General features: G+C 37.3%; 3 protein-coding genes across 4 annotated transcripts; 1 reads left to right on the top strand and 2 right to left on the bottom strand.

The window, feature by feature from the left end:
• Positions 1-847: 847 nt before the first annotated feature.
• On the bottom strand, positions 848-6,922 carry LOC132974564 (gamma-glutamyl hydrolase). Its single transcript, XM_061038697.1, has 9 exons — positions 6,739-6,922; positions 6,488-6,602; positions 5,367-5,417; positions 5,176-5,260; positions 3,924-4,062; positions 3,521-3,627; positions 2,508-2,601; positions 2,277-2,414; positions 848-1,242 (listed from the first exon to the last, which is right to left on the bottom strand). Exons 1-9 carry the CDS (start codon positions 6,854-6,856, stop codon positions 1,124-1,126), a joined length of 966 nt encoding a protein of 321 aa, XP_060894680.1. The 5' UTR covers positions 6,857-6,922; the 3' UTR covers positions 848-1,123.
• Positions 6,923-6,954: 32 nt separating this feature from the next.
• On the bottom strand, positions 6,955-13,962 carry nmrk1 (nicotinamide riboside kinase 1). Of its 2 annotated transcripts, none has more exons than XM_061038694.1 (10): positions 13,837-13,962; positions 13,268-13,330; positions 13,108-13,158; positions 11,748-11,838; positions 11,604-11,652; positions 11,176-11,344; positions 10,015-10,086; positions 9,720-9,826; positions 9,477-9,520; positions 6,955-8,627 (listed from the first exon to the last, which is right to left on the bottom strand). In XM_061038694.1, the coding sequence occupies exons 3-10, from the start codon at positions 13,134-13,136 to the stop codon at positions 8,493-8,495; spliced, it is 696 nt and encodes a 231-aa protein (XP_060894677.1). In that variant the 5' UTR covers positions 13,137-13,158; positions 13,268-13,330; positions 13,837-13,962; the 3' UTR covers positions 6,955-8,492. The 2 variants fall into 2 exon arrangements, with proteins under 2 accessions (XP_060894677.1, XP_060894678.1); XM_061038695.1 differs by having other exon boundaries at positions 8,489-8,627; positions 9,437-9,520.
• Positions 13,868-23,718, top strand: ostf1 (osteoclast stimulating factor 1). Its single transcript, XM_061038696.1, has 10 exons — positions 13,868-14,026; positions 19,262-19,308; positions 20,303-20,353; positions 20,611-20,674; positions 20,824-20,877; positions 21,106-21,213; positions 21,538-21,587; positions 22,570-22,648; positions 22,888-22,986; positions 23,511-23,718. The coding sequence occupies exons 1-10, from the start codon at positions 13,993-13,995 to the stop codon at positions 23,567-23,569; spliced, it is 645 nt and encodes a 214-aa protein (XP_060894679.1). The 5' UTR covers positions 13,868-13,992; the 3' UTR covers positions 23,570-23,718.
• The last annotated feature ends 1,201 nt before the right edge of the window (positions 23,719-24,919 follow it).

Below are 24,919 nucleotides of genomic sequence, written 5' to 3'. Positions count from 1 at the left end.
GGCATGCTTTTTTTTTTAAAAAATACTCAGTTAAAGTCTCATCCCTACATTCAGGGCCGGATTAGGGTCAATGCCCCTCATGACCCCCACACATTCTGTGCATTGTGTTATAATGCTGATAAAATGCTGAACATTTAGTTACTGAACTTTTTTGTCTTTTATTTATTTTGACTTGTGCATGTTTGTATACTGAACATCTTTTGTTTTTGGACTGCTGGTTAGTCAACACAAGAGACATTCAATTGGACTACTGTCCTTGTCCCAGTATACAAGCATTGAGGGAGAACCGATTAATTGAAGGAAGTACAGTACATCTGTCACCCCTATGGTTGGTGGCGATATGCCCCCTTTCAGCTAGTTACAATGGAATCATCTTCCAGTTGACCTTTCTATAAAGTTAACAAGCAGCAAACTGGTTGTAAGGCGAAAGGTGAAAACATCAACACCTTTTACAGCTGTGGTAAAAATGTGATGCACACTATCTCTCTAGTCAGTGTTGATATTTTTCTAACTCCATGTAAATGTAACACTGATTTATTTGAGGTTTAAAAAAACAAACACATTCTTGAAACTAGTAATATTATAAATATTCAAACAGATCTGATTGTCTTCCTCAGCGGTTAAGAGACGGATGGACTAGTGAAGCCCACAACGTGCAATTGAGAAGCTCTGATAAATGTTTTTTATGTCCAATGATTGTTCCACATTAAGGAATCACATTTTCCCCTTCATGTCAACTCTTGGCCCATATCATAGTCAGTTAATGCTCATCTTTAGAGAGGCAACACTCACACCACACAGTGCATTAACCACAAAATAAAATACGTTCTAAAAATAAACCAATCAAAGTTTTTTTTTAATTATTTTATTAATAAAAATAAAAACAAAACTCTGGTAGGAATAAATGAATGAATCCTTAATGATTGCACAAGGTTCGTTCATGACCTTGAAAATTATAAATGGACGTTATGTTGAAAACATTTGGTCAAAGATAGTTTCAAGGTCAACAATGGACTTTTAGCTTGACTGGAAAAGACTTCTAAGATGGTCACACAACACGCTCTGGTGCAGGTGTGATGGAAATGATCTCTGTGTCTGGATCAATCTTTGAGAAGTGAGCTCCTCAGAAGAAGTAGACCTGTTCATATCCTGAGAAGTTTCCAGCATAGACGGGCGTGTAGTTATAAATCAGCGAGGAGGCGTCTTCCTCAGGATTGTCAAAGTGATGTAAACTTCTCCTTCCTAAACAAAGCAGAAGTGAGATTCATGTGATTACATGTGTGTAGAAAAGAAGTGAGTAATCTCCAGGGGTAAAAACATGACCAACAGGATATTCATCTGTATTGTTTAGAACACTATTGAATTTAATAATAATAATTTCACAGTATTATCCCTCAATTTTGCTTCTGTTTTTTAGTTTTATGCATCTTAATCTGTACTTTTTGATTTCAGTATCCAAAATGCAAGATCAAGTATGTAGGTGTATGTGTCACGCATGTTGATGTAGTGAATATTCAACTTCTTATGGATGCAATAACCATGTACATTTTAGGAGTAAAGAAGTGGAAAACCATTAAACGCATGTCTTTAAATACATGAAAAACTAAATAAAGTGTGTCACATTGATGCAATATTTACATTAAATGTTTAATGTATTTTTAGTTCCCTAAGGTACTTATATTTGCAACTGCAACAGTCTCAAAACACTTTAGCCTACCATATATGGTATATAGTCTGGTGGTAAATTAGAGGAAAGTCCAAAGAGATATTCTTCCTCTTAAATATCACACGTGCACATCACTCACAAGATTCAACATCAGTATAAAGTTAATATTAAGATCTAACAGGTGTTCACATGTGGTGATAAAAAGCCACAGCAGTCAGTTTTTTCAGATTATTATAAATCTATATTTTTGCATACATGAGCTCAGACCAATCAGACTTTATTTCCTGTAACATGTTTGATCAAAAGTCTCTCTTTTTAACACTCAACATGTCACAGCTTTTAAATATGGAGACAAATATTCACATAGATTATGAGTGGCATATTACAAATTGAGGAGATTTGATTAAAGCAGTAAAATAAGCAGCTTTGACTGTCTACACTTGGCTTATACTTGAAATTAAATCAATGAAAAAGGTCAGTTATTAAAGGAAGAGCTGCTTCAGTGTTTTCAGTTTGACACAACTTGACATATTCCAACATTAACCGGTAAAACATACTGATAAAATAAACAGTTATTATTATTATTGATAGAGTGTGTTTGTCGTCTCACCTTCTTCAACAAAGAACTCAGCCAGCCGAGACGATAACTGAACAGCATGAGAGGAGTGAGGAAAGTTCAGCTTTCTGTGCCACTGGAAACGATTCACCTCCGGGTGCCACTGTACTCCATAGAAGGGGTATTCTTTAGCTGCCACGAGGAAAGAAACAAACACACTTAAAGACTTGATCTTGCGACGTAGTGATGAGGATTGTTAAATGAATATGAAACTATTGTTTCTACCTTCCAATGTTGAGATAAAGAGAGCTTCGTTCTCAGCCACGTTTGTAGACAGCACCGTGAAGAAGCTCTGCAGCTTCTCATTTTCCTGGAAAGTCTGAAATAATATTTTCCCATTACTTGATTTTTTTTCATTATAGATAAGTTCAACATAATTTATAGAAAATACAATATTGGACATTTTTATCTCGTAGAAGCAGGAGTTCCTGATATTATGAGCAAGGTTATGATTGTTTACAAAAAGAGAAAACTAGATAGTGAAAAACATTTTCCATTCATTATCTATAATGCTTCTGCCATTCGGGGGTTGGGGGAGCTGCAGCCGATCCCAGCTTTCATTGGGCGAGAGGCGGGGTACACCCTGGAATGTTGGCCAGTCAATCACAGGCATCAATCACAATGACATATAGAGACAGACAACCAGCCGCAGTCACATTCACACCTACAGGAAGTGTAGAGTCACCAATGAACCTAACGAGCATGTGTTAGGACTGTGGGACGAGAGAACACTTGCATGCATGGGGAGAAAATGCAAACTCCACACAGAGAGGTTCCTGTCTGACAGGGATTCGAACAGGAACCTTCTTGCTGTATGGCAACCACTGCACCACCGTACAGCCGTCGAAATGAAATAAAAATAAAAATGAGGCTTTAAGGAAAAAAAATGTCTCCTTTCTAGCCTATCAGAAAGTAATTTGTAGGCTGTACCTGCAAACGGAGTATAAGCAAGACTGTTACATGATGAGTTTGTCAGCAATGTGATTTCTGAAATGTTGTCTGACCGAATAAATTCATAAAGATAATCCACAGTCTGTTTTGTGATTTCCTCATTGAACATTTACAACAGAAACACCCCCACCTAACATACTCGTCATTAATAGAGCTAACTATTTGTTATTGGCTCAAAAAAGTATGTCAATGTTTTTTGTGATCTTAAATTGCGATCCAATTGTTACTTCTTTTGATGAATACCATCTAAAAGGTTTTGTTGTTGTCATATGTATTGTTAGAATTACCTGTAGTGTGAGACCAAAGTGGTGGAAGTTGCCTGTCAGAGGTTCCCGGGCTAAAGCCTTCATGAGCTCCTCAGAGAGACCTGCAAACATCCTACTGGAGTCGGCCTCTGCATGAGAGGAGGAAAACATATTGAAGTGAGTGTATGAACTCAAACTTGCTTCTTCTTTATCAGTCACCTTATTACATGATGGAAACCCTGAAATGTGCTGCCTGTGCCAGAGGTTTTCAATTTGGGCACCAAAACGTCCTCTGAAAAACTTGCTTCTACTGTCATCCAGTGGTACCATTCAGTATATGCACTGTAACATGTTTCACTATCTATGGAGAACATGTGATCTAAATTCAAGATGCAAATCAAAGCTGTTCTAGTACTAGAAAATAAGATATGCAGTCATATATAACCTGTAGTGAGGTTGAGTGGCAGCGAGATGTTCTCAGCTGTGGTCTTTGTCAGCAGGTTCTCACCGGCCACCAGCACAGTGAGGAGCTGCATACCCATGCAGGTACCCCAGATAGGGAAGAAATCTCCTCTGTCGTTAGCCTGAAACACACACACACACACACACAGTAAGAAAACCCCTCTTAATAATGTGAGGGCAACTCAAGTATTGTCAATAATTAGCTCACAATCACAATTTAGCTTGGGCTAAAGATATATTGTAAATAGTGTATATTAAGTTAAATATCGTTAAATCAGCAAAAAATAATGTCAGAGACTAATTTCAATCTGTAGAAAGCAGGTTTCCCTTGTCGGTATATCAGTCATCCAGGTCATGTAAATTCTTTGGAACAAGCTTTGAACGTCATTCTTTAACATTTCTATTTAGATAATAATTACAATAAATAATAATATTTTACAATATAGTTCACTGTTATGTCAGCTGCATCAGTCCTCAGTGAAACGATTGATTCTTCATCTCCAGAAGTGACAGGTTCCTGATTGTCAAACAGCTCTTACATGATTTTTGCTCTGCAGCTGCCTTTTCATGAGTTTAATCACTTCTTACCTACTTAATTTATTTAACTTACTAAAGCTTAAGTAGGACAATGAGATACACAAAATTAAAGTAAAAGATGAGAAGGCATACGTTTAAACATCTATGAGAATATAAGATCACTTAAAAGTATATAAATAGATATTAAACTAAAAGAATTAAAGGCATGATTTTCTTTGTTCTCTTTTCAGACCATCTGCATTATTCATTTCTGTCAGGACCTAAAAACATTTTCAACCAAAATCTTAAAAAGAGTATCTGGAGAAAATGACCAACCCTGCCTTTAATGTCACATTTCTTTAAAAGGACCATACCAGCAAAACTGTGATCTCAAATTACAATAACAAACATCATTGACATGTTTTGACTTCCTTATTGATTCCTACATGCTGTGGTGTCAAAACGTTATCTTACAAAATGAAGAAGGTCCTCTGCTGTGGTTTTGCTTTCAGGAGCAAGACCAGAAAAACTGAACACAAACATAGTAGACGGTTGAATTTAAGAGATTTCAAAGACGGATAAGCTGATGCACAGAAAATATGAACAATGGAATCGCTTTAAAATAAGATTTAAAGACAGTCAATCACACAAAGACAATGAGAAAGTAAAAGTATTTGAGTTTTCGGGACAACAAAAAAATCTAATTCTGCTGCACAAACCTTCAGAGCGAGCGTGTAAAAAATCTTTGCCACCCTTGCGTAGTCTGAAGTCTCCAAATCTGCAGCTCCGCCGATGAAAAGCAGGCTGAAGAGATACAACACAGTGAAACAGAGACAGATAAGAGGACTGAGTAAACAACGTGTCCATTCAAAACATTCATGTCAATCCAGTAGTGCATATTGCAGCTCACCCATTGATCTTCCTGAAGATGTTTTCATATTCAGCTGTGGTGAGAGTCAATCTGTGGACGACAAACAAACACTTCCCTGTTAGACTATTTTACAAGGTTCACACAGCAAAGGTCCAATGACGTTCAAATCACAGGGAGGGAGGGAATCACAAAGAAAACAAGGGACAGAAAACCAACTTCTTCTTTCTGTATTTAAGCAGAATACCTCAAAATTACGCAACATCAAAGGTCAACTACATCCAGCAAAATGTCAAATACAGCTCCAAACATGCTGCATCGTGTTAACTTATATATTTTTATTCAGCAGGTTTGAAAGAAGAGTCTTCTTAACAGTGTTTACATTTACAATTATTGTCCATGATATACGATACGATAAGATTGTCCCCTTGGGGACATTTGTCTTGGACTCTAAGTGCTGCCAAACATTCAGCTGCTTCCACTCCAATCAATCAATAAAAAAAAAACAATAGAAAAAAACACTTTGCTGCCCCACAACCACCGGCGTCCTCATTCCTGCACGGCCTACTGCGACCGCCACCTCGGCTGCAAGGAAGTGTGGACAACAGGAACGCGAGGAATACAAAGGAGAAATCCTTTCTGCATCTTATCCCATTTTCCATAACAATGAGTCTGGTCTTCTACCTGCTCTTTTGTAAAGTGACTCGATATAACACTTGTTTCCTTAATAAAACAGCAACCATTGGTTGATACATTGATAAGTTTAATAAGGAAAATTAAATGCCAACATTTTGAGGCAAAGATGAATATCTTCTGTCATTTTTCAAGCAGAAATGTGAAAACCCTTTGTTGGTTGTTCTATTTCTCATGAAGATTATAAATAAAGAGTCTCTGTGTTAGCTTGTTGTTTGGACACACTCATTTGGATTACAAACTGAATACTTTATTTGGGCTCTAGTAAGATATGGTAAGTATTTTTTGAGGAAAAAAATAACCATAATAATGATGATAGTTGTTCAGTCCTGTGAATATGACCTAATAACTGCCGGTTCTTGTGCTGACTGATATTAACGGATAATAAACAGTACATCAAACAGCTCCAGTCAGAAGTATCAAAGGGTTCATCTTAATGGTCTTAAACAACATAAGAGGAGTCGACCCACCTGATGGGCATCACTCTGCTGCCTCCAGACTCCACGTATTTCACATAGGAGGCAGGAATGTAGGTCCTCCCGAAAGGTTTCATGACTTCATCCGAGACTAACTGAGTCAAAACACCTTGTTGAGTCAAACAAGGGAGAAAAAAAACAGCAGCTGTGATTACACACCGGATCACTGACAGTAGCTCTATTTTAAATGAAAGAATACATCCTTTACATTTAAACTCTGCTTTAAGCCTACATTGTTTACTCACCGATCACAGGTCTGTCGTTTACCGCCTCCTGATTGACTCTAGTTGGCATAGCTCTGCTGCAACAGAAGCAGCAGGCAAAAAACAAACACACATACATAGAAAATCCTGTGTTCGACATGTTTAAGATTATTCAAAGTGAGTCCCCAATAAAAGCTTAATTCAGCACTGAAACATGGAGGAGGCTGTAAGTGGGAGTCTGCCTGGGAAAGAGGCTGCAGTATGCTTATATACGTCGATCTAGAAGAGGATATAGTCTGTAGAGGGAAGTAAGGAATGTCCAGATTCACATGTGATGGCTCCTTGACTGAACATGCCGGTCGGGCAAGTCGACTGCTGAGGTAAACAGAAAATATTCTGCTGACAGCACGGAGTTTTTGCTAAAATTTGATCATTGAGAGTGATGGGAAACCTCGCAGGGTTAGAGGAGGGTTTCACAATGGTGTGAACAGAGATTTCACATGGGGGGAAAAAAAAAAAGCTCTTGATCCAGAATGAAAACATTTTTTTTGAAACTGCAGTCAAACAGGTTTCAGTCTGCAAGTGAAGGTCTATTTATAGGATGTGAAAGGTGGAGGATTTTTGCAGCAGAGTGCAAGGAGCGAGAGACCAAACCTTCTTAAAGGGAAACTTCTGTTTTTCTAACGAGCAAGAGACTCCTTTGACACTTTGACATGATGGCTTTCACTCAGCTTTAGATGAGCAAATGTATCGATCGAAATAGAGAAATGCTGTTAACATTTTTTAAATCTATATATACAGTATATAAAATCATCTTTATGCACGGCAGGAAATAAAGCTAGACGAGCTGCAGACATCTGTCACCATGAAGATGCAGAAACACTACAACCACCGTACTTTACACTATGTGTGAACATTATATGCCAGTTATTTTATATCTTCAGTGCAATTTTTGTTGGAGTCTACCCTGTGAAGTTTTGTTGTAGTATCTTTATGTTGTAGTATCTTTTAATATAACGTTCTTATCTCTTTGCATTATGCTGCTCAGGGAGCCGCTTTGCTTTTTCGTTGTCTTGCACAAGGGCAATAAAGACTCGACTCTTTCCGTCTTGGGTTGCATAATATCCTTACTTTTGTGCATTTCTTTTACCAACAAGATTTCTTCACAGGTTGAGTAACACATGGAGACAAATGTTGTATAAAAACTGAGCATATTTGAATGAGGAGAATATGTTTTGTGTTTGTTTTTATAAAAAACTGGGCCTTAAAAATCTTCCTCACTTGGGGCGCAGGAAGCGAAGTGGTTAGTGTGTGTGCCCCGTGGACAGAGGCTGTAATCCTCCAAGCGGGCACCCCGGGTTTCGGATCGGACCATTGGCATTTTTCCGGCATGTCAGACCCCAAAAAGTTAGTTTTAAAATCATAGCTGCTGGTGTGCAAATTAAGTACTTTTTCTATCTTTGGATGTTTTTTGTCCAGCACTCAGTACTTAAACTTTCTCGGATGTGCGTGCCTTTTTGACATTTTTATATAATCATATAAATTATATCACACATGCATATTTAGATAAAAGACTCAGGTTCATAGTTAAAATCATACCTACTGTATTTAAAACTTTATATATATTTCAGTTTACTATCTTTGAAATACCGTCCATTAGTGTCATAATAAACAAATCAGGTTAACACGGTTCTACAGTTTCTGTCCAGGTTCCTGCTGGACAAACTGAAATGTTACAGCAATCATTCTCTCTTCTACAGTTTACTGTACGCTTACAGACACATAAACTATCAAAGTCAATACACAGGTATTAGTGTATTTATATAACACCTTCGGTAACACTTGGTTTGGTCCTTTCTGTCAAATGTACGAGCAGCAGAGTCCATCTTCAGAGTATCCACACAGACATCTGCAGCTTTTTCAGCTCTTCTCTGCAAACAAAACAAACAGAACTTTCTGTTTTTCATCTTTCATTTGTTTCATATAAGACAATATTTAAAGTAGAACAACTAAATGGTCTCCTTAAAAATATTATTCATATTTTTTAAATCTCACAAAGAGACTCAGATTAATTAGAAATTGTTTGATTTGTATTGTGACTTTCATATCATTTGTTGTTGATGTATCAGGTGTTTGACCACCTTCATATCATTTCACATCTCTTTCCCTGACAGAGCGTGTGTATTTATGAACAGTTTCATGATTTCAACGTCTAGATTAGGTCACACGTCGGAGCAAAACCATGCTATGACTAAGGGCTTGGGCAACTCTGGGACAGATGATAAAGATTTTGATAAATGTGCTTATATCCTGAAAAAATACCAAATGAGGAAATGAGTCAGTTCAGGTTGGGAAAGGAAGTCTGAGGTCTAATTTAACATATCAGAATATTGTCTGCATAGAGGATGGCGATAGACTCTCCTATCAATTCTCATTATGGTAGCATTTTTTGACAAGACAGCACATCTCTACACAATGTCATCTTTAAGTATGTACTGTGCCTTGTTGTCTGCCGAGTTGTTCTCCTTTTATTCATGTCAGAATCTACGTTTGAACTCTTCATTTGTGAGCATGCAATGCACCAGAGATATTTGCAGCACATCTGAATTAAAAAATTCAGATAAAACTCTCAATAGTGTCAATCTTAACAAGGGATGATATTTGTTTTCTCCTTTAATGTTTTAAAGTTTATCTGGCAGAGACTGTCATTACAACAAAAATAAAAATAAAAAAAGCTAACCCTTCAGCCTTTTGATTTCCTGATAAACATCTTTACACACAGCAGCCAGCAGCTCCTCCTTTGGCTTCAGTCCGTCCAGAAACACTGAAAACAGCAGACAAACATTAAATTGTAATTTATTTAAATATCTAACGTGAGCACACCAGCAAAAGCTGCACTCATGACACTGCTTGGTTTATTTTTTTAAAGGTCTCAAACATAAATATTCCATAACTGCTCCAACAAATGTTCATCTTTTCAGTATCACACCGTGTACACATGTCACCTTTGACTGCACACTCACCTATTCCTGACACCATGCGCTCCATCTCACGCCGGTTCTTCAGGTACATCGGCCACACGTGTTCATCAAAGTATCCAGGAGGATCAGGAGGCATGTACACCCTCGAACTGTCAATCAAAGCAGAGGCACACACATGAAGAAGGAATACATTTTCTCAGCTGAATAAAAATTGGAGATGGTATGAAACGTGTTTGTATGAAAGACAAAAACTGAAAAGATAGTTTAAAAACAGTTTGATTTAATTCTAATATGAAATGAATGTATAGATCATTAAGTGGATGAAAGTATTAGTCACCTTCGTCTCTTTTTACACACTTCATAAGGTATCTGCATGAAGTAGCTTCTGTCAAAAAGTTCATTCAGAGGCCTGGAGGTAGAGAACAGAAAAATCAGATAGTTAGGATATTTTATAACCTGCTCCTTGATCTCCTCACTCCTTTCATGCCTGGTCGTAACCTGAGGTCCTGAGTCAAGGCTCTGCTCGCCCTTCCACAGTCAAAGCTGAGGACCAAGGGTGACCGGGCCTTCCCCATTAGGGCCCCCACCCCTCTGGAGGAACCTCTCCGAGGAGATCAGACTGGCAAGCTCTTTGTCCTCTTTTAAATCTCTTTAAAAATTAGTTTTTAGGGGACGTGTTTTAGGGGATTTGTAGCGTGTTTTAATCCTTAGACAATGCTTTTGTTCCAAATGAAGGCAGTATCTATTATATTTTACGCTTTTAGGGTCATTTTTTGTTTGAATCTTTTATCTTTTGCTGGTTTTATTATTTTACAGTGTTTTATTCCCCTTCATCTTTGATTGTCTTACTGTGCAAATTGTTTTCATTTCCTTTTTATTTCTATCCTTTGTGGAACTCCTGCTGATTTTTTTTTTTTTAGAGCACTTTGTAACCCTCTTTTGAAGAGTGCTATATAGATAAAGCTTATTATTATTAAGATATATGTTTTTACATCATTTAGTAAACCCTGTGGGCTTGTGGATTAAGTTATGAAATAACGGTTTATTTATGACATACTTTTTAAATAATCAAATTCATGGCTTTTGCATGTAGCATTTTGAGTGGGGTTTTATTTTAGGGTTTCGTAGTTTACAGGAAGAGTTCAGTTTGGTACTGTTATAGGAAACTTGAAATATGACTATTCATGTTAGTGAAGTTGTTTATTGTAGTGTGTTTTGTTATGTATAAAACTTGTGTCGATTGGGTCAGAGGAATCTTGTTTCTTTGACTTTTTCATTATTGATTCAATAAGGCTGGCTTTCTTTTCCGTAATGTTTTAACTTCAGGCTTGCCTGTAGACATTGTTTTTATCAAGTTACAGCATTTTTATTCTTAAGTAATTCCTAGAATTATGGATTTCAACACTTATTTTTTCATTTTAAAAACTAAGATTCTAGGTTTTCCACTCCTTACTTATAATAATAATATAATAAAAACAAGACAGTCTCTCTAGTGTACCTGTGGTTGAAAATGAGGAAGCCCTCCACTATCAGCACAAACACCTCCTCGTCCGCTGATGCTGCCGTTTGCTCGGGGAACGGGCCGCACTGCTTCAGGAACGCCTCAGGATCTCTTCTCCACGAGTCGATGTCGCTCATCATCGTGTCCATGTGGAGAGCATCGAGCACTGTGACAAAACATAATGAAAACATTTTCTTTATCTGGTTATAAAAGTGCATGTATAAATGTGATATTCTTTAAACAGTGAAGCAATCAATCGTTCATGTTTTGCTGGTTTGAGCTTTTTAAATCTGCTTTTATTTTTTGTATTCATTTGAACATTTTTCAGACTGTACATTTAAAACACTTGTAATTTAATGTGACACAATTGGTCCAATTGTTGAGCTTTTTATATCAAATACTTTAGCTTTACTCATTATGCTTACTGTCATATTGCTTAAAGCCATGGCTGTCCACTGGTACCACAGAGTCATCCTGAAAAAAAAAACAAAGACTACTTAAAGCTCATAAGTTTCCAGAATAACTTTTTAAATGTAATAATATGAATTGAAAAAGGTCTCACAATCTACCTTAAAATATGAGTCTTGTGCGATGATGCAGCTGTTGGGTATCTGCTGGTGGAGACTCATAGAGAGAGTCGATTTTCCTCCGTTGGTCATCCTGATAATAAAACACTACATGTCACTTAAAGGCTGCACAAATTAAATTAATATTGATTCTTAATATTACTCAAATGTCTTCATTTAGCGGAATAACAAACTTTCTTGATTGAGGTAACTATAGGTCAAGTCAACATTAAACTTCTGAAAGCAGCAGCATTCATTAGGCTTGTTTTTGCCGACCCCTGGTGGCTAAATATAGAAATGCAGCTCCTGGGTGTGTCTGTATACCAGATGTAAACTGTGCATATTTGAACTTTAACCTTTTGGACATTTTAGAAACAAGATTTTAAACCCACTAACATCTTTTAGTAACTGTTTTACACAAGTATGTTTTATTTATTGCATTTATTTGTATTATACTCATTGAGCTCTCTTAATTATTTGAGTATGTATCTCTAATGTCACCCTTTAATTGTCTTAGCTTCTTAGAAATCCTCCAGTTTGTTGATTTTAGTGGCCTTGTCTTCTGGCTCTTTTAATGATTTGTTGTCTGTCTTGTAATTGATTCTGTAATGACTCGATGTCGTGGTAAACGAGGGTTGCTCAATGATCTCTCGAGTATAAATAAAGGTTGAAACCGCCTAAAGTCCTCTATTTCAGATGGAGTTCTTATTTTCTGCTATCTGCATGTTACAATATAAATGTATTACTTTCACTCCAGCCAACAGTCGAGTAAACCCAACCACAACAAACAGTTAGGGTGTGGTCAACACTTTCTCATCATATAGGATGTGAAACACTGCTTTCAGCCTGGCAAGTTATAATGTGAACACAAGCAGTCACAATAACAAAGACTAACAAAGGGAGGTGAGTTGCAGGGGGTGCATTATTAATAAGCTTGCACTTAACTCTTGCTTTTGAAAATATCCAACAAGTCTTTAAAAACACAAAAAGCTGGAAGGTTTCCTTTCACTCTGACTCTAACACATATATGAATAACTCTTGGGTTTATCTGCAAAATAACAGTCTTACCAGTATTTGGCTGCACATGGTGGTATGTATGCTGTATTGATCGGATGACGTCCCTGCCTCTATAAAGTAAACAAACTCAGTGAAGTTCTTTTTTCCCTATTTTCCTCTAACTTATTGCAAGACGAGGAAGATGCTTAAAACTGACTTTTATGGTTGAACTAAGGCTGAAAGTGCGCTGTCTGAGCTCCGACAGGCCATATGTGTGCAAAGTGGTCCAGAGAGAACAATATAAGGGAATCTTTGCATGGTTGTTATCACAGCAGCAGCAGAGTCCAAGCTACACTGACCTACTTACCCACCGACTCCCACAACCAGTGTCTTCATTTCGGCTTGTTGTTGCTTCTCTCTGACAACATAATAATAACGCCAACGTGTGTAAATAAGTTAGTTAAACTTTCATCTTCACAGGTAAGTAGTACACAGACATGTTAGTGGCGAGTGCTACAACAACTTACCACAAGCTTTTCCACCACTGGACGCCGGTGATTCGCTGATGCAGCTGCTACGTCATCAATGACCTGCTCATTGATAAAAAAAATTAAAGAAATTTTTTAAAAAAAGTTGATAAATAAAAATCACTCTGTACAGTGGATTAAAGACATTTTTATTACGGTGTAAGTCGAACTTTAATTTTAATGTAAATCAATGATGACATTAGAAGGATAATAAAGGGATATTTATATGATGCAGGGAAAAAGGGATGTAACCTACAATTAAAGTTAGACTTTATACAGCCAACAAAAACATTATCAAACAACAAACAATATAAAGACTAATAAGAAAACCAGATGAATATGTAAATAAAGTTATTTGAAATTAAGTAGGCTGTACTTTAAAAACAAAAATCGGTGTTTGGAGTTAACATCCGAATGGGAAAGGTTATGCTATGTAAAAATCGATATGCTATATAAAAAATGTAAATAAATCTTACTAAAAGCATAGTTATCTATCTATCTATCTATCTATCTATCATGCATTGGACATGAAATACTGTAAAAAAAAAAAAAAAAAAAAAAGTTTTTACTCTGCGCATGCGCATCTCAACTTTTCCGCGTAGCCTGTGGTGCTGCTGCACTTCCTCATTGTCAGAAATAGTTAAGTGCTCCACAGTCTTGCGACGCTTTCTGGCTGAAATACCACACAAGCGCGCTTTGTTTTATATCACCTCTGTGCCTCGCAAATGTCGAAGCCTCCTCCCAAGCCGGCCAAGCCAGGTAAGACTCCGTGAACAAAGATTTGTTGTTTAATATCAGCTGAAAACAGCTGAGTCTCCTGCGGGGACAGCACACCTTGTCGGCACTGAGAGCTGAACGTCAATGGGCGGGCGGGCGAGCACTGCTAAGTTAAGTTAGTGAAGTCGACTTTTAATGTTGTTAGTCTGTCAAAAACTTTCATGAACAAGTGGAGAGAAAGACCAAACACGCTGATAAATGACAACACAGAATCATCCCTGAGTGAAGCAGGACTACAGTGGAGGTGATTAAAGTGCGTCCGAGCTGATTGACAGGAGGATCCAGCTCTAAGCAGCAGGCCTCTGTGACTTCCCTATTTTCCATCACTCATGCAAGGAGACTTTCTGTCATCCAGCGGATTTCGGTCGTAGGTTAAGAGGTGAAGATGAGTCTACATGGTGACATCAGTCTGACTTCCTGCAAGCTCATCCTGTCTTTCTGTTCTGTTAACTCCATGCCAGAGAAAAGGAAATGTGACTGATAGGCCCACTCAAAAACTGAAGCCTAAGTTTAGTTTTAAAAAATGTACACAAATAATATTTACAGCATAAAACGTGTGCAACAGGTGTCAGTTTTCAGGCTATATAAATAAATAAAAAATAGACATTATTTCGCATCTAAATAAAGCTACATGTGTGTATTGGGTACTAATCTGTCCACAAATTTAATACACACTCGTGGATCAAAAGTTAACGTGAAAAAAAAGAAAAAGTAAAACTATAGGCCAGAACTACAATTGTGACCTCATTGCAAAATGAAAAAAAACGTGTCCTTAAAATGTAGCCTATATTTTGTCAGGTGAGAGAAGTTTTCCATTAGTTTTTCCAGAAATGCAGTAGTTATTGTAAAGTAAAATAAAAATTCAATGTTCATAAGTGTTGTGAGTCCCTAATAGGTAAGAATCTACTTTTTAAAACATCATCCGCAGGGTTCATCACCCGCAAATCGGAAAAAAAAAGCCACAATTCTTAACATCCGGTAGAGGTGTCATCTTGAGGGTTTACTCAGACTTTTTTTTATTTTTCCAATGCTGTTCTCTTTCATATTGTAATGAGAGGTGATTCAAATCTTAAATATACTCTAAAGATAAGATCGACAACACAACATAAACTTAATGCACGCACCGTAGACTGTAAATATTACGGCAAGCACTGAAGGTCATGTTACACCTCATGAGCCCGAGCTGGTATGGGTGACCCTTACATAGGTGAGGGTGATTTTAAATGTGTTTCTGACCTACTATGAATTGCTCTTAGCCTTACCTTCCAGACTTGCATTTGTGTATTTATCCAGGTTTGGTCTTGTTCATTAGTGTTAAAGCAGAACGTGTTGTATTTTAATCACATGTGAAGTTTGGCCTGTCAGCTGTGGAAAAAACAGAGGAGCACAACATTGGAGCGACGGATGTGTGATTCCCATTCATACCCTTCATGCTCACTCGTGAGTCAGCGCCATGACATCTCGCCTGGTTGTGATGTCAGGGTCAGATCGTCTTACTCAGCAGATGGCTGGTTGGCCTATTATAGAAAGATTCATTTGTTAGTTAATACACCTGAAGGGAGGCACAACATAATGAGAATGGCACGCCTCAAAGTTATTAAATGTGAAGGCTGCAGATCCATGGAAGGTCAGCAGCATTTAGAGCAGCATCCAATAGATATGTTTTTTACTCAATCCTCGATATGTTAGCTGGTTCTTCCACAGTAGTGTTGAATTCATTTTTTACATCTACATTTTTTACATCTACATAAGACAGCTTATTTTTAAATGTTCCTCTTTATCAATGGTTTGAAATATAGTTCCTCTTCATCCTCTTGAAAGTAGGTTTTTCAAGGTGTCTTACATTAAACACGGATTATATTTAATATAATATATTTCACAGGACCAGGCTTGTGAGTTTTTTCCCTTCATAGGAGGAAAACTTCACACTAGATAGAGATGGTTCATTCTTTGGTTTAAACACTTTATTGTCTGGATTATAGACTCTCGTGGCATATTTTGGGAGTCTTACATGTTGAGGTCTTTGGGTTGGGCTTCTGGCAGGAATGGGGAATGAAGCAGCCTCCAAGATCAGACACGCAGAGCTGTAGGAGTTGTTTTGCAATAAACCAACACAGCTGGAAATTATCATCAAAAAACCCACAAGCAAATGAAACATTCTGACAAAGTTTTCTCTTAACACTTGAGGATGCATTTGTCTTAATGTGTGATTCCTTTAGCCTGTAGTTTGTCCCTGAGGTTTTAAAAGTCACAGAGAACGTGGACTAGTCCTCACAGATCTTTTTTTTTTATTATTTTGTGAGCGACGTGACCGGGCCTGCAGACGAGGCATGCTTGCTGTGGGAAACAGAGCGGGGTTTGTGCAGCAGCTCAGCAGCCCCTCTCATTCTGACACACTGAGACACACTGTTAGCTAAATAGAAACCCCTGAGTAACTGCAGAAGGGTGTGACAGACCCTCCAGTGTTGAAGCCTGTTACAGAGAAAAAGAAATCAGCAGACAGAGAGGACCCTTCACTAAGCCTCATTTGCACAAATGCATTAAACATATTACAATAAGAGAATATTGAAACACTTTCTGATACGACCGTTTGGAACAAAGTACTGTAAAGATATTAAAATGGTAGATTTACAAGATAAATGCAATGATATTTAACAACTGATATAGCAAGGGTTAATTCTTTTGCACAGATTGCAGCTAAAGAGGTGCCATGACGATGGATGTTACTGGGACTTTGAGAAATAAAATAAAAGCATGCATTTTTGCATAAAAACTAAATATTATTATTATTATTATTCCTCGTTTAGGCACAAGTTTGTAACGTTTATACTATTACAGTTTACCTAAATAAACATTTTATTTATCGAAATCTATTCCAATATGTTGAATTATAACCCCCGTGTAGTTAACTTTATAATATCACCAGATTCTTGCCAATGCACAGCCCTAAATATTGTTTAAAATAATCTTCATTTGTAGGTTACCCGTCTTAAAAATGTTAAAAGTTTCACCACAAGTGCCAAACCAACCCAAAAAAAAAACAACAAAGTAAAAGTGTAACTAATGATCGGTTAAAATGTGAAATAAGCAAAGAAAGAACCTTGTAAATCTCTCAACAAGGATAACTGAGCCACACACACACACACACACACACATTTATATGATTAGATAAAGTGGGCTCAATAAACAACATGATTAAGCTTCTTCAGTTTAAAAACATCAGAAGCACCAGCAGACTGTGTTCATGTGTATGTTAATATAAGGTTGTTAAAATGTTAAACGCTTAACTACACTTTGATTCCACGTTTTTTAAAACAATACAAAGTAAAAAACTTCAAATCTTCAGACATATTTTTAACCAACAGCTGCTGCAAGTGAAAAAGCGAGAGAGAGCACAAATACAAAACATATCAAATGTGTGCTATTGAGAACGTGTGCTGGACTTTGTCTATCATTTTTAGTGATTGAAACCAATAAATGATCTGATATTGGGGTCTTGTATTTTTGTTGCTGTGGGATGGTAACCGGTATTGATGTCATTAGATTTACAGTAGAATAATAATTAAAATGCTGCTATCGTAGCGTCCCTTGTGTATATTTTTTAAAGAGGGTGTGTAACACAGGACAAACCTGTGATAGGAAGTGGAGTAGAGCACTGTGGGAAATGTTTATCTTTAATTGTGATGCAAAGCAGAAGAATTATCTTTGCAGAAGTGCCGGTTATAAACAGTGTGGTTAATCAAATCTGCCACTTCAACGTAACCAGCGTTTTAATTCTGTTTCGTAAACTTGTGTGTATGAAATACATTCTTAATTTAGTACCAACTGTGTCAATCAATCAATCAAACTTAGAATAGAATAGAATAGAATATAATGCCTTTATTGTCATTGTAAAATTGTACAACAAAATTATTAAAGCTTCACCTGCTCACACATACAGTAGCGCCAAATCATATAAATTTTATTTCAAGACATTCTGAGAAATGTCTTGATACGAGGCATTGTTGAGTCCCGGGAATCTGTAGTTTGAAAGAACATTTATAAGTCTAGGAAAAGTAAAATATGTGGCTGTTTCTGTAAGCTTCTCTGTACATCTACATGAACTAGTTCAGCTCAGCTAAGGCCGCAACCACTCTGGTAGCATTCCAGCAACAGAGCTAGCGCCAGACTCGACAGTGAGCCATGATAGGCCCCGAGGGCAGCCAGCTCAGGCCTGCACACACAAGGAGAGGCGACACAGGGAGCTTACATTTTCAGTTTGACACAAGTGCAGGTTGCTGTCCATAATAATAATAATAATAATAATAATAATAATAATAATAGTGACTTCTGCCCCCTGAGGACTTGGAAAAAACGGACCAAAAAAACTTTCTTTAAATCTTAATATTTAATCACATAAGATAGTGGATTAGTTTTCCTTAAAATCCAGTACTCTTGACAGTATAATAAAAAAAGTAATGCAGAATACTCCAAAATGTCTTAATCAACATAAAAACTAGCGTCCGACCAATTAATCGGCCAAACGATAATATCGGCCGATATATGCACATCAACTGACTATCGGTATTGGCTAATTTTATTGCAGATATGTGCAGATATTACTACATTTATTCATCAGTCAAACAGCATTTAATTTGAGTATCGTTGAATTACACTAGCAGTTCTCTTTAACTAGCAGAGTGTGCTTTATGGATTACATTGCGCATTATAAACCTCCACAGTGTTAAGCGCTGACGCACGTACATGCGCAGTTTCTTCCTGTGAAGTGACCATCTTGTCTGCAGTATGTTGTATCTTTTCCACAAGTGTTGGAAAAGTGCATTTGAGGGATCAACACAATGGATGTGTTTCTATCTCTAGAGATTGAACATAGATCCAAGATATTGGCCGGTATATCTGTATCTGATTTTTTTTTATTGGTATTATTGGTATTAGCCCCAAAAGTCCCCTATCGGTCAGGCTCTAATGAAAACCCAACATCAAATCTATGAAGGGGATATTTACATGAGTTTGTGTTAAACTACAGTAGAACTCAATAACTCGTATCCACAGTAAGTGAATTGGCATTTTTTTTGCATTTACAAATGTTACAGCACTTTGAAGTGAAACATGACTTGTCTCTCTGAAGTTTATTCTGTGAGGTGTAATAATGCACACAGTGATGAGGTTCATTTGTATTTCATCTGACATGCTATCTGTTTGTTTTCTCTTCACCAGGCCAAGTCAAAGTGTACAGAGCCATGTTCAACTTTGACCCAAGAACGGTATAAACTCTTACTTTGCTGAGTTATGTCCTGTTATTCGATGTCTGTTGGAGACTATTTGATGTGTTGTTGTACACCCCCCTGCCCCCCCCCCAAACAAAAAGTACTGAAATGAAAAGGTAGAGTGCTAAGCTCAGATTCGATTAAATGAGTGATTTAAAATCTGTAAATCCAACATTTGTAATCATGCTAATGTTTCTTGGAGAGAAAAATAACATTACACAGGTTACCTCAAACCCTGAGTTTGTTTTTCAAATTGAAACAGTTAAGCATTTACAAGTGTAAGATATTTGCTGACTGATTGGAAAAAAAACAGAGGAAGTACAGGACTCACCACAGCAGAAAAACAACTTCTTCCACCAGACCATTAGACTTTTAAATCGATCAAACTTCATTAAAAGAAACAAAACATGTAATATATATATTGAATGTATATATTCTTAAATTGCATATTTCTGGGGTTAACCCTAACCCATTTTCCTAACCCTAACCCTAATGCACATATTCTCTGTAATATACTTAAATGTTTATATTAAGCACTATATTTTATGTCTTTTGTAAAAAGAACCTCTCAGTTTAAGAATCTGACATGGTTGTACTTTCATAACTGGAGTTTCAAACATCTTGAATTAATCTGAAATTAATGACATAACATATTGCACTTAGTTGAAGTCTTGCCACGGCTTCTTGGTGTTAGTTTCATGTTATGTAAAGGATGAGAAAAAAACTACTTTTTGAAACAACAATCATCGTAAAGACTCCTCTCTGCATGGTTGATGTTAATGCTGGTCCTTTTTAGTCTGAAGTACAAAAAAAAAGCCAGAATACTCTGAGATCCCTCAGAACCCAAAGTGATGTATTTAGGATGGTTAGTTGATTAGTCCCAAATCAACAGGCAAAGATTTGAGGGCGAGGAAAGTGTATTTCACAAAGGTCTGGCTTGAATACAAAGCTTGCGGTCAGAATGAAGCATCTGTCTCGTTTTCTTTTTCAGCCAGACGAGCTGTACTTTGAAGAAGGAGACATCTTGTACATCTCTGACTCAGTAAGTAAAGCCGATTCATCACGTCTAACTCATGTTAATCTGCACGTCTTCCTCTTTCCTCTGAACAGTTTTGCTTTCTTTAGCCTACATTGTGTTAGTCAAAATATTCTCTCTTTCAGTTGCACTTTTTTCCTTCTTTGTTCCATTGTGTTTGCATTTCATTCATTTTCGCTCTGACCTTGTCGCCCCAAATAATTTGCTCCTATGACGTTTGATTAAAATTAACGAATACTTTCTGTGTTTCTGGTTATTTCCAGACTGACTCTAACTGGTGGAAGGGGACGTGCAGAGGAAAGACTGGACTCATTCCAAGTAACTATGGTGAGTAAACAGTGATGACAGACCAACGTTATAAGTTTGTACGTAGCGACCAAATATAACTTAATACAGACCTTTTTCTTGTGTAATTCTTCATTCTTCAAGTCAATCTTTATTAATGCACTTGTGTTTTTTTTTTGTTTTTGTTTTAGTGGCTGAACATGCAGAAACTATTGACAATCCTATGCATGAAGCAGCCAAACGAGGTGTGACAACTTCTTTACCATTCAGAAATATTCAACGAGTTTTCTTCTTTTTTGTCGTGTCTGTTTTTCTGTGCAACAACAACAATCGTTCAATTTTACAAAGACGGCTCTCTCTCTCCCTCTCTCTTCCTTGAATAAACAAATACAAGCAGCCTTGACCTGGATAATGTTATCGTTCAATCAGTGTGTGTATGACCCCATACGCTGAAATCTTTGTTCTTAAAAAAGGTAACCTGTGCTGGCTGAGGGAATGTGTGGAGAACAAGGTTGGAATCAATGGGCTGGATAAGGCTGGAAACACCGCCCTCTACTGGGGATGCCATGGAGGACATAAAGGTAACGATACCTGCAGTGTGCAAACATTAAAAACTCACTTTTTGATATGAACATGAACCAAGAAGCGTCTTTTAACAAACACTGAATTTTCAAACTGGTTATTTATCAGCGTTGTTTACAGAACTCTGATTAATAGATTTCAAAAACACAGGCACAGTTGCTTAACATGAGAAGTGAAGTAAACCATAAGAGGACCTTGGTCCCTGACATTGTTTATTTTTTTCTGCTTTACTCTCTTGTTCCTCCCTCTAATGTTATTTGTATCTGTGTATGTAGATCTTCACTCAATTTGTCAATCAATGTTCTGTCTTTTTCCTATAACAGATGTGGTGGAGCTGCTGCTTAGCCAGCCGAATGTGGAGCTCGATCAACAGGTGAGTTTTTAAAAACTTACAAAGACATGAACCAACACTGCGTGGAGAAAAACATCTCATTTCACAAGAGTGTGGGAATTTCAACCACTACTACACTCATCATAGACTCACTTTTGGAGACTACAAAGTGATCTTCATTGTGTGACCTATGAAGTAAAGTACATAAACTCAGTGAGGATATTTACATTATTTGAATTATTGAGCAGGAATTGCGACCTTCCTCGTGGACAGAAGACGTAACATGGCAGTTACGTATGGGAAATGCAGATGCTTTTTTACAGCCCAAAAGGGCTTGCGCATGTGTTTAATGAATGGTGTTAAGTGAATTAATTTCCATGGCCCTCACAGTCTGAAACCCCCTTGGACAAACAAGATGAAAACATCAAAATAAGTGTTTATAGCTTAGCTTTGGGACGTTTTTATAATTTTTTATTTGGGGCAATACTGGACAGTAAAGCCGAAGAGAGACAGGTCATGTTGGGTTTGGAGAATGGGGGGGAAACACATTAGTTTTTCTTTACCAAAAAAATACAACATTTAACATTACCATTGTTTAATTTGTCATACTTGTGCACCTTGTAGAATGTCAATTATTCCCATTTATTTCAGTTGTGAGAAATGTTGTTATATATTATATTTAATTTATTTTACCTTTATGTTATCAGGAATATTCCCATTGAGATAGAAACTCTGTTTTAAAAGGAATTTGTGGCCAAGACAGCAGTGGAGAGTTTCCCACAAAACGATCAACAGACCATATTAAGCAGAAATGACATCAGTCAATAAATGATCAGCGTTCAGCAGTAATACATGTACAGACAAATGAACCTTTATCCTGCTCTTATAATCTTCCACGCTAATACAATTCTCTAGTTTAAGGTGGAATCAACACCTTTGCAAACCATCATCTGAAATGTCAGTTATATCACAAATCTCCCTGACCGTCTTGTGTGATCAGTAATTATGATATTCTGTGTTTCAGAATAAACTCGGGGACACAGTGCTGCACGCTGCTTGCTGGAAGGGTTATTCTGACATTGTGCAGATGTTGCTGGCTAAGGGTGAGTGTTAATGTTGGTTTGCTAAAAGAAGAAATGTGCTGCGTCCACATGGATTCAGAAAGAAAAAAAAAACCTCAGATCACTCAATAAAGATCTTAAAAATAAGAAGTTCCAGATTGAACAAATTATGACCAGCAGACGGATGTTTTTGTGTCCTTGGATGTAATAATTTTTAACTTGTAATTTTATGTATTTTATTACAAAGTTACTCTTCCTCAATGTGAGCTGGTTTGTTTCAGATCCAAGGACAGACATCAGGAACAACGAGAACAAGCTGGCTGTTGAGATGGCCACAAACCCCATGTGTGCTTCACTTCTTAGAAAGAAGCAGGGAGGCAGTAAGTACAGCTGCCACTAGGGGGCGGCCTGGCAGCACTCACACTTTAAAGCTGGAACCAGAATGAATTAAGTTGTATTTTTAACTGGGATTAACTGTCAGTGGGAGGACAAGAAGGACTTTTCTTCTCCTTCAACGTCCTCCTCTGCAAACTTCTTTCCCCAGAAGAGTCTTTTGTAAACTGCATTGATTTATTAGATATTGCATGGAATAATTGTTTGAAGATTTTTGAGTCAGCACAAAGTTGACAACAGCAGTTTGTAGTGGAAAACCAAAGAAAGGCAATTTATCTCCGTGGTAAATTACCGAAGACTCTCATACTTTACTTTTTGTCCTTGATTAATAATGTTCTTAAAGCTTTATTCAAATCATGAATCAAACTTACACAGGGTATGATTTTTAAAGATGAAGCAGACGTTCGGCCAGAAATCCACATTTTACAGTACACGTGTTTTGGGGTTATATATATGAGCAGTGGCATATTGTAATACTTGTGTTGTTAACTGTCCATTTCTTTTGACTCAGACATCACCCGCACACAGAGCAACGCCGAGGAGTATTTGGACGACGAAGACTCGGACTGAGCCAGATGTGTCAAAAGATTCCTCGTCTTCCAACGGGTTTTGGACGGGCAGGGAGGGGGGAGCTGGAGTTTTTCTACAGACATCAAATGGACATGTTGTTCTCTTTCCAATTGTAATTCATTTTGGTTCCATTATTTTGTGCAAACACCTCAGTTCTCAGCCCTCTGTGTTGTTGTTTTTTTTTTCTTTTTACAGTTCTACTGCCTTGCCCAGCGCATTTTTTTTGTACATGTTGGGGATTTGTATAGGAGCACTCGCTGCACTGTGGACTAAGGGGCAGAATATGTGTTGTAGTGCAAATTGGAGCAAACCTCTTGGAAACACATTCCAAACATACAGATTATGTTTAGCTCATTTACACTGCGCATTAAAGTGCCAATGCAGATTAAGAGATTGATATGGTCTGTGTTCGGTTAAGTTTAAATGCTCCACTTAAAAGAAATGAACTACATATGTGTAAACACTTGCAGCCCTGGGCTCTATCACAACAGGGCACAATTACATCTGTTTGGGATCATTGCAACATGTTATAACGTCTCTTTAAATGGGACGGGCTGAGGGAGCCCATGAGAAACTTGTCTGTGTCATCTGCTTGGTCAAATAAAATGATGTGCATAAACCGGCTTAATTGGACGAAAGTTATCTGAAAAGTCTCTCCCTCTCCTTCATAATATCATGCATCTCATTTGTTACTGTACCACATGTTTTGGTCTGTGTTATAACATTTCCACCACGTCACAAACATCACTTCAGTTTCTTCTTCTGTGTAAAATGGAATTGTTCTTTCACTTTTCAAGCTTTTGATTGTTTGGTAACTCTGGGAGCAAATTTCTGGTTCTTAATGCTGCTTTCCGACGAATAAACTAGATTTAAAAAGTGCCTTAGATATGCATAACATCGAACGAATGTTTTGGTTATGTATCAATGTGAACATGTTTTGCTTCTTTTCTTCTAATTATTTTGTTCCTATCTGCTTTGTATTCAACCCGCAATAAAAGATTTTTAACTTAAAATGTCTCGCTGGATGGAATAGTTCTTTAAGGCTGACAGTAGATAAAGGTATATTAGAAAACATCACAAGTGTACAGTAATCCTCTGTGCTGTGTGAAATGACAAGCAGGGTCGTGTCCAGAGGGGTGCCATGGCCCCCCCTTTAAATCTAGTTCTTAAATTGTGACTTTTATCAATGCATCTTATTTATGAGTACCTAAAGACTTAAGTTAAGAAGACCCTTACGTTGCTGCTCTATTGTGTCACATTTTAAAGTTAAGAGACAAGACATAGGACATGCTATTCATTTGTTTGTTTGTGCACACAAACTTCATACCACCCCTGCATAAGTCTGGGCCC

The sequence above is a fragment of the Labrus mixtus genome, chromosome 5 (genome assembly GCF_963584025.1).
Source record: "Labrus mixtus chromosome 5, fLabMix1.1, whole genome shotgun sequence".
Taxonomy (NCBI): domain Eukaryota; kingdom Metazoa; phylum Chordata; class Actinopteri; order Labriformes; family Labridae; genus Labrus; species Labrus mixtus.
This window is presented reverse-complemented; position numbering and strand designations above follow the sequence as displayed.